Raw genomic sequence first — 14,139 nt, 5'->3', positions numbered from 1 at the left:
ATAAGTCGGCCCACCCTTTTCATCCTGTAGCTCCTTAGATGAAGGCCCTTTCCCAGCATCTTCTTTGCCCTCTTTAGAGTAAAGTGGCCACAGAGTCAAAGAAACTGACCAAGAACAGAACCAAGATGGGCATGAAGGACTTCAGGTCTTCCACACTACCCTAGCAGACACCATCCCAAACCTCTGGTAACAAGTGACAAGGAAAGACAGACACAGGAGAGGACAAACACTTGAGAACTCATGAGGACATGCTATCTAGTGTTGTGGGGACTGCCAGGAACTGGGAATGTCATAAGGACCAGTGTCCTAACCTCAGCTAATCCAGAATTCTCAGGCCATGCTTCTGTGGGCTTCTCTGAGCTCATTCTGCAAGGTGGGACTTTGACTAAGGCTCATGCAAATAGTTAGTGATGTTCACATGCTTAGAATCTTAGCTAACAGTTGGGAAGCAGAGGCAGGGGGATCAGGAGTTTAACATCAGTTTCAGCTACATAGGGAATTCTATGCCACCCTTGACCACAAGAGACCCCGTTTCCAAAACAAAAAACAAAAACCTATAAGTTGACCGCAAATCTATTTATCTCTATAGCTTTCCTAAGCTTCATCCTAGGCTCTTGTGTTAGCGGTAAGATGGCTACTGACTTTCTCTCCTAGAGTCATTCCAGAACTAAAAGATCCAGCTTAGATCAGATGTTCTTTTTGTTTTTTTGAGACAGGGTTTCTCTGCATAGCCCCAGGCTGGCCTCGAACTCAGAAATCTGCCTGCCTCTGCCTCCCAAGTGCTGGGATTGTAGGCGTGCACCACCACCACCCAGATAGATCAGATGTTCTAAAACCCACTGGTCTAGCCTGGATCCACAAACAGTGACAGTGGGGAAGAGAAGCATGTCTTCCAGGAAGATGCTTTCTGGACAAGAGATGTATGCTATAAGCATAGAAAACAAAGGTTACCAGGCTGTTAACTTACGTTAATGAAATCCCTATTCTATTTTCTCTCAAGACAGGGTTTCTCTGTGTAGCCCTGGCTGTTCTGGAACTCACTCTGTAGACCAGGCTGGCCTCAAATCCGGAGACCTACCTGGCCAACTCCAGAGTGCTGGCATTAAAAGGGTGTGCCCACCATGCCCAGCTTCAAATGATCCCCTTTCTTCTTAGCAACAGTTTTGTGTTTGCCTTAGAGGTTAAAGAATTATGGCTGGTACCTTCTGAAGCAGTGTTTGTATCATCAATATTGATCGCTGTTTATCCATTTGTTTAATTAACATTGTGAGTGCCTACTATGTGCTTGGTGCCTTCTGAGTGTCTAGGCTATGTCTATGAACAAAATCGACTGAGATAGGCTGGGGCCGTAGCTCAACTGGAGAGTACTTGCCTAGCATGCGCAAGGTTCTAGGTTCCATCTCCAGCACACTGAAAGAAAAAAAAAAGATCAAGATCCCTGACCTATTCCAGGATAGTGCGGGGGTGGGGGGGGTCAGGGAGAGTGGGGGGAATGCTAACCATAACAAATAAGCAAAGACGTTGTTTGTCTAAGGTGACCATTGTAAGACTGTGTGTATGGAGCAACTGAAAAAGCACAGAATTCAAAGTGGGGAATTTTGAAAGTCTAATCTAGATGTGTGCAGAATGTAGTTATACTGTGCGCTGACCTAAAGGGTCATCCGTGCTCCATCCAGAGGATAGAAAGACTAGATAAGAAGCTTCAACCCCACAGCTGCTGCAGCTGTTAGCAAATGCAGTTCTCAAGCTCAAAGTGACTGAACATAAGCCCAAGAGCCAACCAGGCGTGGAGTCAGAGCAGCCCCCACCAGTACTAAAAAGCTAAGCTGGCCCAGGCTGTGTTCACATAGGCAGGTCCACCCCATCACCCAGAGGATTCCTGCTAGTGCCTGCTATAGTCACATCAGAGAGTGCTTCTGTGAATCCAATGAGAGTAACAAGAAAATAAGGCCTGGCTTAAGACACTGTCCAAAGATGGAGACCACTACCCTATAAGGTAAGGCCTAAGAGTCATTTCAATGTGCTTTGTTAGCTTGACAGGGATGGTTCAGAGAGACTGCAGGCCAAGCTCGAGATGCATCAAATGCATGAAGTTTGGATGATAGTGCCAGGAAATACATTTAGGACGGCAGCTGTTGGCTTCCCAAAGAGAAGGAAGCAAGACCAGGATGAGGAGTAAGATTAAGGTGTCAAGCCAGTCGCTGGCAAGTCACTGATCCCACGTGGCCATCCCACACTCGGGGAAACACCATTTCCTCTCTGCAAAATGGAAATGATAAAAAGTCTCTCCACACCTGCTTCTCAACCAGGAGGTGAGAATTACACAAAACAACAGTTTTATAAACACATTCACTGCTGTAACAGACTCAACCCAGGGGAGCAAGGAACACTAACTGGTCCCTGCTAAGGCCCCACCCCTGACTCATTGAACCTTGTTTAAACTTCCCACCTGCCTTTCCAGCGGATATTCAGATCCCCTCACTGAAAACACTGAGGTCCACAGAGACCCCCACAGCATGGCTGACACACAGACAGCTGGGAGGAAAGGCTACATAGTGCTGTAGGTCTCTCTGTTCTGCTTCTGTAAAGAGTTCAATTTCACATCTTTGCTCTTTGCCTCAGAACCTGAGAAGGAGCAGCAATTTGATAATTATTTCAAAAGTATCCACAAAATACTTTATGATTTTCATAAGTTAATTTTTTTATTTTAAAAAAGAATAGGGTTTTTGTTTCATTTAAGCATTTTTTTATTACATTTATTTATTTGGGGTGTGTGTGTGTGTGTGTGTGTGTGTGTGTGTGTGTGTGTGTGAAGTGTGTATGTGTGGAGTGTGTGTGTGGAGTGTGTGTGTGTGTGGAGTATGTGTGTAGTATGTGGAGTGTGTGTATATATGTGTGTGTGTGCACACAGGCTGCACCCACCACAAAATATACAGGGCAGAGGACGACAACTTTTCAGTCAGTTCTCCCCTTCTACCATGTGGATCCTGGGGATCATACTCAGGTCCCCAAGCTTGGCAAAATATGACCTAACTGCTGATCCTTCTCACCGGCCCCCTTATTATTTCTACTTCTTCTTATTAGGTTTGTTTGTTTGTTTGTTTGTTTGTTTGTTTTTACTTAGCACTGCCTGCCTGGAACTGCAGAGATCTGCCTGCCTCCCAAACAATGGGATTGAAGGCATGCACCACCATGCCTGGCCCTTGAGACAGTTTTGTTTGTACCATTGTTTTGCAGTGCTGGAAATCAGAGTCAGGCCTGTGTGCATGCTGGGCAAGTGTTTTATCACTGAGCTGCATCCCAGACCCTAGAGTCTGTAAAAGGCCAGAAAAATCGGACTACTTTAGAGGTTGGAACTGTCAGACAAGAGACTGACGTTGGAGAGTCTTGCTGCTCAAGTTAGAGAATCTGAGTTTCAATCTCTAGCATGTTTTAAGAAAGTAGGGCAAGGTGTGTGTGTGGCGGGGTACAGGGGTGATTGCTTTTCTATTATTAGAAAGTGTTGAAAGAGCTGGGAGGTAGTGGTGCAATCAGGAGGCAGAGGCAGGTGGATCTCTGTGAGTTCAAGGACAGCCTAGTCAACAGAGCAAGTTCTAGGATAGCTGACTACACAGAGAAACCTCATCTTGAGAAAGAAAGAAAGAAAGAAAGAAAGAAAGAAAGAAAGAAAGAAAGAAGAGAAGGAAGGAAGGAAGGAAGGAAGGAAGGATGGAAGGAAAGGAAAGAAGGAAGGAAGGAAGGAAGGAAGGAAGGAAGGAAGGAAGGAAAGAAAGAAAGAAAGAAAGAAAGAAAGAAAGAAAGAAAGAAAGGAAGGGAGGGGGAGAGAGAGAGAGAGAGAGAGAAAGGTGGATGCTGAAATATGAGCTGACAAGATCTCTGGCTCTGGCTCTGAGGGTGAGAGCACTGGATGCTCTTCCAGGGACCTGGGTACAATTCCCAGAACCCACATGGTGGTTAACACCCATGTGCAACTCCAGCTCTAGGGTATCTGATGCTCTCTTCTGGCTCCTGGGGACACTGCACGCATTTATACAGTCATACATTCTGGCAAAATCGCCATACACGAAAACAACTTTACAGAGAGAGAGGGCTCAGTGGGTAAAAGCATCTGCTACCAAGCCTAACAAGTTGAGCTTGACCCCCGGGATCCACACAGTGGGAAAGAGAACTGACCCCCTGGAGTTGTCCTCTGACCTCTATGGAAGGAATGTGCACCCCCAAAATTAAAGAGACTGCTTTTTGGGTATCAAATGTCATGGTACACAGAATTTTCAAACGTATTTTCCAAGTTGAACATTTGGGGAACCTTTACATAGTATCTGACATCTTTATTTCTTAACAAGGTCCTTTGTAGTACAGGTTAACCTTGAACTATATAGCTGAGGTTGGCCTTGAATTTCTGATCCTCCTGCCTCCACCTCTCATGTACTGGGACTTAAGTGTTTACCACCCTGCCCAGCTCTCTGTGTTACTTACAGAGGTCCAGAGACGAGTAACAAGGCAAGTGGAGAAAGACAGAAGCCCCCTTCTTCCTTCTGTATCCCACACTCCCCGACTTGTGGTGGCCTGGAGAAGCCTCATGTTGGTCGGGCATTGAAGCACCATGCCCACCAGATAGAGTGAGTGCCCAGCCTGAGGGTGGAGGTCTAGGCTGCTGGAGGTTTTCCAAGGATAAGTATTGAGAACTGAGCCCTCAGGCGTTAGGTGGCTCCTGGTGTGGAGGTCACAAGGGCAGCAGCTAGGTCTTGAGAGTCAGCTTTGGACTCTACTGGCTTGTGTGTCACTGGGAACTGCCTCACACACTGTCCCAGAATTGCCTGGGAGTTTACAGTGTTTGTTATTCTAAACGCTTCCCACCCTGTCATCCACCGCTAATTCCACACCGCTGTCATCGCTCTTTCTAAATACAGTGCTAGCTAGCACCGGTTTGCCTGAAAATCCTTACCATAGCCATATAGACTGTTCCATTGAAGTCTTTCCAGTCTTTGAAGTTGTATTTTTTTTACAAGTAGAAAAGTATAACAAATTCAGTTTTTCTAAAACTCTAAATTGTTCCATGCAAGACGTGGCCTCTATCCAATTTACACCGCCTGCCATTGCAGCCTCCAGGCTCCACCCTCACAAACACAGGCTGCCCCCTCTGCTTGGAATTGCCCAGCCTTCCTACTCCTGCAAGACTTCACACTATCCCTACTGGTAAACAAACCTCCTGGCCTAATTTAGCTTCACCTCCCTTGAGGTCCTGAGGAAACCTGTTACAATCTGTCACAACATTTACACTCTGTCTTAACAACAGGTTCCTTGTGAGGTTTCTTGAAATTTTCCTACCAGCAAGTGAGCTTACTACAAATAGATCCGCAACTTTGTGTCCCCAGTCCCCAGCACAGTACTTGGCACATGGCAGATAAATGTCAACAACTGTCATTTGCTGAAGTAACAGAGACAAGCAAATGACTTAGCCAGCCTAACAGAGCTGGGATGTGAATTTTCATCTGTTTTGCTCACTCAACAAGATGAGTATCTACAGTCCCAAAATGTGAAATCTGAGATGAGATGCTCCCAAATCAGAAAATTTTTGGATAATGGGGGAAAAATGCCATAAATAGAAAATTCTACATCTAAGCTCTAGGAGAAGTCCCAGTAAAAATGCACTTGAAAAATGTTGTGTAAAGCCAGGCGGTGGTGGCGCACGCCTTTAATCCCAGCACTTGGGAGGCAGAGGCAGGCGGATTTCTGAGTTCAAGGCCAGCCTGGTCTCCAGAGTGGGATACAGGACAGCCAGGGCTATACAGAGCAACCCTGTCTCGAAAAAACCAAACCAAAACAAAAATGTTGTGTAAAATTATCCTCCGGCTGTGTTCGTAAAACATATCTGAGACATAAATGAATTTTGTATGTACATTTGAGTCTTGTTCCCAGGATATCTCACTATTTGTATGAAATATTCCAAAATCAGAAACGTGTGTGTGTGTGTGTGTGTGTGTGTGTGTGTGTGTACTTGTGTTTTGATCATCTTGCTTAGTGATTTCATTTTTGTATTTTGTTGCTGTCTGTCTGGGTTTGGTAGTATTGGAGATCGAACCTGGGGCCTTGCATGCTAGTTTAGGGCTCTACCACTAAGCTGCACCCCCAGCTCTTGGCTTGGAGTTTTTCAGGCAGGGTCGCACAGAAAGCTGTGGTGGTTAATCTCAAATTAACTTCGTTGAATGGAGAAGAGCCTAGGAGATGAGTAAAGGTTACCTCCAGTGTGTCTATAAGGACATTCCCAGGGAGGATTAACTAAAGTAGGAAAAGCCTGCCCTGGTGTGGGTGGCACCATCCATAGGCTAAGGGTCCAGATGAAATGAAAAAGGGAAAGGCGTGAGCCACTGAGAGCGCAGGCGCGCAGGATTCTGTCCCTGGCCGCAGTGATGTGAACTGTTCTGCCCCATGCCTTTCTGCCACAGCGCACTGACTCCTTAAAAACTGGGAAGCCCTATCTTTTCTCCCTTCAAATTGTCTTTCCCAGTCTTTGTCACAGTAATGGAAGTTTAGCGCTGTTACAGCCTGGGAGGCCGAGCTTCTCTGGGTTAGCCTCCTGTGCCAGGATTGGTTTTAGTTTTCAGTTCAAGTTTTGAATCTGAAATGCACGGAAAAGGCTTTTAATTTTTTCCTGGGGGCTGATGGCGATGGTGGCTTCACACCCACTGTGCAGCTAAGGATAACTTTGACCTTCTGGTGTTACCTCCGGAGTACTTAGATTACAGGCATGTGCCACCATGCCTGGCCCTGTGTGCCCTCGCTGTGTAAAATGCAAAGCAAACAGATAAATAGAAAACTGGATTTCATGGAAATTAGGTGTGCGACTACACATTGTTTGAAGTCGTACTCTTAGATTTCTTTTCTCTCTCTCTCTCTCTCTCTCTCTCTCTCTCTCTCTCTCTCTCTCGTTTTGGGTTTTGGTTGGTTGGTTGGTTGGTTGGTTGGTTGGTTGGTTGGTTTGGGTTCGGATTTGGGTCCGAGTTCCGGTTCGGGACCGGGTTCGGGTTCGGGTTCCGGTTTGGTTTGATTTGGTTTTTCAAGACAGGGTTTCTCTGCATACCTCTGGCTGTCCTGGAACTCACTTTGTAGACCAGGCTGGCCTCAAACTCAAACATCTGCCTGCCTCTGCCTCCCAAGTGCTGGGATTAAAAGTGTGTGCCACCACTGCTCAGCCACTCTTAGGTTTCTTGGAGTTCTGTGTCAACTCAGTTACCTTGTTCTCCCTAAATTACCGTAATTACCAAATCCAGCTGATAGGCCATGTGGGCTGTTTCCAACCTATGACAGCAAACGAATGGCTTTAGGTACATTGTTTCACATGTGTGCTCATGTGTTTAAAAAGAAAAGAAAAAGACAGAGTCTTGGTGCTTCTCAATATCTAAATGAACTGAATTTAAAAGTAAGTTGGTTTCTCTAAAAGGATTCGCTTGAAGAGTTCCCAGATCACTGACTCTCCCTGCCTCCGTCTTCCCATCTCAGAAATGGGAAGAATAAGCCTGGCAGTGGTGGCACACGCCTTTAATCTCAGCACTTGGGAGGCAGAGGCAGCTGGATTTCTGAGTTCCAGGACAGCCTGGTCTACAGAGTGAGTTCCAGGACAGCCAGGGCTATACAGAGAAACCCTGTCTCGAAACTCCCCTCCCCACCCCACCCCCCCAAAAAAAGGAAATGGGAAGAATATGCCTCACCTCTGCAGGAAAAGGGATGCATGTTATTGAGACCAGCCATTTTTCTGCATTTGAAATTCTTTCAATACAAGAAGCTCGTTTCTCTCTTTCCATCCAATTTCTTGATAGATTGAAAGGCGTTATAAACAAGGAGGCAAAAACTGATACCTTTTTAGTTTTCTAACTCCGTGGTTTATAATGAGTGAGGAAGGGTTTTGTGCAGTGTTTGGTCTGGTTTGGACTTTTCCATGTTTGGGTGGCTTTTGTTTGGTTGGGTTTTGGTTTTTTAGCCTTTCTCTTATTTGGGGACTTTTTTTTTATTTTTACTTTTTTATTTTTATTTTATTTTTACTATACTGGGCACATCTGAGAAATCCAAAGGAAGAACAGTTATTGGCCCCTTTAGCATTTCATGTCAGCGGATCTCGACAGCCCTAAGAGCTAGGCCAGCAAGAAAGAAACCCAGGACAAAGCCAGCAGGTGAAGAAAAAACAGAGGGGTACTGAGCAGAAAGCCTTAGTACGGCGTTTGTCAGCCTTGCTAACGCTGCGACCCTGAAATACAGTTCCTCATGTTGTAGTGACTCCAACTATAAAATTATTTCACGGCTACTTCATAACTGTAATTTGCCACTCTTGTGAATTTTAATGTAAATATCTGTGTTTTTTGATGGTCATAGGCGAGCAACCCTGTCAAAGAGTTGTTCAATTGCCAAAGGAGTCACAACGCAGATTGAGAACCACTGCCTTAGCAAACGAGAAATTTTCTCTTCCCAGCGTGGGCAATTTGATAACCAGTGGACAAGTGCCCACTGAAGGGTGGGACTGTTGGAGGGACTTCCACAACACGCAGCTTGCAGTGGCTCAATCCAGCTGTAACCATGGGCTTTGCCACCTGCACCCAAGTTCACGAAATAATGACTGTAAGACTGAAGTATTATGAAGAATTGCCTAGGGCAAAAGCTTTGGATCATTCCCAACTCAGTTATCCAGCTGATTTAATTCCACGTCCTGCCATGTGATTGGTCACCTCTCCTCAGTCTACGTCCTGCCATGTGATTGGTCATCTCTCCTCAGTTTCACGCTACTGTCTTCCTCAGAGTTTGGGGGGAAGCTCTCTGCTGTCTTGACTATCCCAGAATCCCAATCTTTCTACTGAACGTCCCACCTTCTGATCCTGCCTCAGCTCATTGGCCATCAGCTTTTTATTGACAGGTGATGCATCCACACAATGCACAGGGATTCTTTCTACACAGCTGTATCACTGAATGTAATCTCGTTAAAGGCTGAGGCAAAGGGTGGGATCAACCTCGTTTAGCAGCACAGGGTCTCTCCTCCCTCGCCTTCTCCACCTGCTATAGCTTTTTGTAGCTGCTCTTCAGTTGCTAGAGGACAAGGGTTCTTGATCCAACTGCGTGATGGAACAAGACCCCTTAAAGCCCACTACCCCACAGAGTCCGATTTTGTTCGGTGTAAGATCCTGCTTTTTTGTTTGGCTGGTTTGGATTTCTTTAACTCTTCAAATGATTCTGGTGAGCGGCAGCTGAGATCCAATAGCTCTGTGAGGGGGATTTCTGGACAGTGAAATCACTCATGTGACTCGGGGAAGGCGGGAAGAAGGAGGCTATCAAATGGGAGAGCAAACCCAACCCGTGGTAATCCTGGGAACGCCACCAAAGGCCAGGCTGACCCTTTGCCTTCCCTGCTTTACTTCAGTGACATCTATATCTGTTATCAAGATAAAGGATGAAATCCTTACCCTGCCTTGGAGACTGTGACTCCTCCCCAACCTTCCCCCTTCTCTCCTGCCAGCTCTAGAGTTCCCAGAGATACTCATCACCCTCCCAGCAGCTGGCCTTAGCCTGTGACATCCGTTTTCCCTTCTCTCAGTAGACATCACAACGGTGCCAGGCATCGATAAGCAAGGCAGCATGGAGATGAGTGGGACTAAAGCGCCACAGTGTTCTGCGTGGCCCTGCCCACCTGGCTCCTAAAGCTGATCTCTGGACACTCAAGCTGAAAGAAGCTGACAGAGAAGACAGGCTGGGGTGGTAGCTCTGCAGCAGAGCTTGCATGGCACGGGAAGACATCCTGATTATAGTCTCCAGCAGCACGGGGCACTGGTGGCACAGGCCTTTAATCCCAGCACTCTGGAGACAGAGGCAGTTGAATCTTTGTGAGTTCAGCCAGTTCTGCAGAGTGAGTTCCAGGACAGCCAGGGCTACATAATGACACCGTCTCAAAAATCCAATGATGATGATGATAATAATAATAATAATAATAATAATAATAATAATAATAATAATAATAAAATTCCCAGCACCACTAAGAAAAAAGGAGGTGAGGGAGACGACTAGGTACACTTCAATCCATTTTATCCTAAGGGCAGGGACAGAGGGGAGTTTGCATTTATTTTGTCTCATTATTCTCCTTTGTGTAAACCCAATAGGAACGTGGGGATGAACTTGACTCTCATGAAGAACCAGGAGGACTCCTCAGAGGAAATGCCGAAGACAGCCAAGGTAGAGTCAGCTGGCGATTTATGTACACTATCACTGTGACTGCCCAGGTAGAACTCGGTGCTGTCCCACCCATTAACAGAGAAGCCTTTCCATTTCCCTTCAAGGGTGAACTGGGAGCTAGAAGCAGAGCGCTCTGATTGTCTGCAAATGGCGAGCCACATGCTTTCTGTTCTTCCATTATTTAAGGATTTCTTTCCTCTGGAGACTGCAGACTGATACAAGAGCAGAGACTCCTGGACTTACGCAAACCCCACCCCCACCCCCACCCCAAGCGTCTGCCCTTCTCTGTTCCCTGCTTTCATGGAGGTGAGCATGCCTACAGACATGCTGGTTCAAGAAAGCAGGACCTTCCTAACTACTTTAGAGATCTCGCTGCTGTCATCCAGAGCCCTGGCTGGCAAGAATGCTTTGATACGCCTAGCATAGAGGAACAGGCCTTGCATCCTAGTACTCAGCAGACAGAGACAGGTAGATCTCTGGGAGTTCAAGGCCAGCCTGGTCTACTTAGTCCCAGGACAGCCAGCACTACAGAGAGATCCTTTCTCAAACAAACAATATGCCTTGGTGGTGGCTTCCTTTAAAAACAAGGTGGTGGTAGTTCTATGAAATCCTGAGCCTAGACCACTAGGTGTGGAGGCAGACATAGCTCGGAGGCTGCATTAGACTCTAGGCTCTTTTGAGGGCACCTGGGCGTATTACTCTCTGGAGTCAACTGGGGCTCCGGCAGCTGAACTGCTCTTTATCCTCACTGCTTCTAGTTTTGCTTTGGTTTTGGTTTTGGTTTTAATTTTGCTTGTGTGTTTTGAGACAGTCTCAATGTGTGACTTTAGCTGTCCTGGAACTCACAGACATGCCCCTGCCCCTGCCCCTGCCCCTGCCCCTGCCCCTGCCCCTGCCCCTGCCCCTGCCCCTGCCCCTGCCCCTGCCCCTGCCCCTGCCCCTGCCCCTGCCCCTGCCCCTGCCCCTGCCCCTGCCCCTGCCCCTGCCCCTGCCCCTGCCCCTGCCCCTGCCCCTGCCCCTGCCCCTGCCCCTGCCCCTGCCCCTGCCCCTGCCCCTGCCCCTGCCCCTGCCCCTGCCCCTGCCCCTGCCCCTGCCCCTGCCCCTGCCCCGTAGTGCCCGTGGTATCATCATGCGGCAATCCTCATTGTTTCTTACAGAAGTGGAAGTGGAAACCCCTTACATTTCTAAGGGTGGGTTCCAGGCCAGACAGAAGCCATGCGCTTATTGTTGTTATACAAAGTGTACAGCAGAGGGCGCACCCGGGCTGAACTCCAGCCTGGGCTCTGAAACCTAAACCACGTGAGGCACAGAGGGGCGCTTTTTCTTTTTCCTGGCCCCTTAAAGTCACAAGTGAGTGCGCTGCCCGAGCAGACAGCTGCGTGTCTGTGCTACTAAACTGAACTTGAACTATGTAGCAGGTGACAACCACCCTCACCTCTCCGTGCCTGGCATCCTTTTCTGCTTCAGGGGCTGGTAACCGAACTCTGCTCTTTAAGCAGTGATGAGGAATGAAAAAAGTGAGGTCCCTTAATGAATACCAATCTCACTTTGGCATTACAGCAAATTATTATCTACCCTCTTGTGGCCACTACCAAACTGTGAAACAGCACTGACTTTGTCTCCTTGAGTGGAAGGTTTTGATCTTTCCTGTTATCTTCCACTATTTTTCTCCATTGACATTCTACTCGAAAGTAATTTTATACTGATTTTATTATTTCTAAAGATGTATTTATTTTTATTTTCCGTGTATTTACCAGCATGTACGTCTGAGGCCAACAGAGGGAGTTAGATCCCCTGGAACTGTACTTAACAGACAATTGTGAGCCACCATGTGGTTGCTGGAAACAGAACCCAGGACCTCTGGAAGAGGAGCCAGTACCTTTAACTGCTGAGCCATCTCTCCAGCCCCATACTGATATTTAATGTCATTCTTTGTGGATATCTGACAAGAATATATTACAGTAGTATGAGGCCTAGGTTGGTCAGGATTTTAAGCAAGGATTCTTCTAATATGAGGCTCTGTCACCTCCATCCTCAGAGCTGAGTGACACTAGCCAGGAAAATGTACCCTGACCTTCAGACTGTCCCCATTGTAAATCACTGATCCAGAATGTGAACCCTGACAGGCTCCAGCGTCTTGGCCAACTGCAGCGGAGGCTTCAGGCACCACAGAACACGGCCCAAGCTAAGCAACGACTGAGTTCAGTCAAAACAGATTTCCTGTCTCATGACGCCAGGGCAGGCTCCAGCCGAGTCCTCGGAGGTTAGCCAGACATTCTCAATGCAATGAAATGCCACTGCAGAAAGTCACTGGAGACCTTTGCCTGTCTCAATGACAAATGCTAATTTTTAGAAAGCCTTTCCGGTCTTGGAAGGCAAGAAGAAGGAAATACCGAGGAAGTGCTTTTAGCTGTTTAAAGAACAATTCTCCCCTTTGGTCTTAATGGTCATATTGCTTTTCCTACTTTAAATTCAGTAATGACCTGCATGGTTTATTATAAGGAGAGAGCCAGAGACTGGGGATACAACTCGTGTTAGAGTATTTGTCTAGGATGTGTGAGGCCCTGGGTTCAATCACCAGTATTACATATATTACACATATATACATAAGTATACTTTTTAAAAATATGAGTGAGCTAGTGAGAGGACTTAGAATTCTCTTGCAAGTTTCCACAAAATAAGGTCTACCAGCAACCTCCAAATCTGGGCAGGCTGGGGAAACAGCCCTTGTACCAAAGACAAAGAAAGAATAAAAGGTCAATTCTACTTACTTCCTAGACCAATGGTTCTTAAACGTTAGTGCACTTCAGAAGCACCTACAACTTTTGTTTTGTTTTCTCTGTGTAGCCCTGGCCATCCTGGAACTCGCTCTGTAGACCAGAGGTCCACCTGCCTCTGCCTCCTGGGTGCTGGGATTAAAAATGTGTGCCCCCACCACCCCCAAAGCCCAGAATCACCTGGAAGGTTTCCAGAGGGTTTCTGATGGCACTTGCCTGGAAATCTGGTAGCTAGAAGGCTATCACCATAGCAGCATGCAAACTCAAGGCCAGCCTGGGCTATAGAGACAGACCCTGTTTCCAAAGCTAAACAAAGAGGGTTAGAAAGGTGGCTCCATAGTTAGGAGAGCTTTCTGCCCTTCCCAGAGGCCATGAGTTCAATTTCCAGCACCTACATCAGGTGACTAACCACTGCCTGTAACTCCGGCTCCAGCATATCTATCGCCCTCTTCTGGCCACCAAAGGTACCCACAGCACACATTTACAGACACTTGTATATACACATAAATAAAAATAAATCTTTAAAAATATTTCTTATTTAAAGAAGACAAATCAAGCAAAGCCAAAATTAGTGGGGGGAAAAAAGATTTCGGGACTGTGTAGCCTTGAAGAAATTACTGAAACTTCCCTGGGGTGGTTGTGATAAAGAGGAGTTGGTTGGTCAGGCTTAGACAAGTAGCTATCCCAGATGGTCCTCAAGATGTACTGTTAGCAGCTTTCTTTGATTTGTATATTTTGGGGTTTTGAGACCTAGGCTGGCTTCAAACTCACTGTGCAGCTAAAGATAACTTTGAATTCCCTGTTGGTTCTGCCTCCCAAATGCTGAGATTATTGATGTGTGTCAGCATGCCCAGCAATCTATTTAAGAATAAGCAGAAAAGACACCTTTAATTATACAGTCATACTTGGTATTAATACCTTATCAAGAGAGCCTCGTGCTAACATGATAACTACTTTCCAAGCCAGTCTCCATGGCAGGGAATTGAAGACTCGGTTAATCCTCTGCCTTAGTACTTTAGATGAAGACTCAACAAGGGTGGGGATCCTGAGGTGAATGAGGCAGCCTCTACATTCTGTACAGAGGACACAACATCACTCCTTGAGAGCCAGGTGTGATAAATGCTTGTTGTGGTAAATCTCCAACCCAAATAAG

The 14,139-nt window shown here is 46.6% G+C and overlaps 1 protein-coding gene across 15 annotated transcripts in view; it reads left to right on the top strand.

Annotated features, from left to right (window-relative positions):
• Positions 1-14,139, top strand: part of Kiaa2012 (KIAA2012 ortholog) — a 137,964-nt gene that overhangs the window by 73,057 nt on the left and 50,768 nt on the right. For all 15 annotated transcript variants that reach the window (XM_076931842.1, XM_076931844.1, XM_076931843.1 and 12 more), the window contains one exon: positions 10,137-10,209. In XM_076931842.1, the coding sequence (XP_076787957.1) occupies positions 10,137-10,209 (73 nt within the window). The remainder of the gene's footprint in view (positions 1-10,136; positions 10,210-14,139) is intronic.

This window comes from Arvicanthis niloticus, chromosome 3 (genome assembly GCF_011762505.2).
Source record: "Arvicanthis niloticus isolate mArvNil1 chromosome 3, mArvNil1.pat.X, whole genome shotgun sequence".
Taxonomy (NCBI): domain Eukaryota; kingdom Metazoa; phylum Chordata; class Mammalia; order Rodentia; family Muridae; genus Arvicanthis; species Arvicanthis niloticus.
This window is presented reverse-complemented; position numbering and strand designations above follow the sequence as displayed.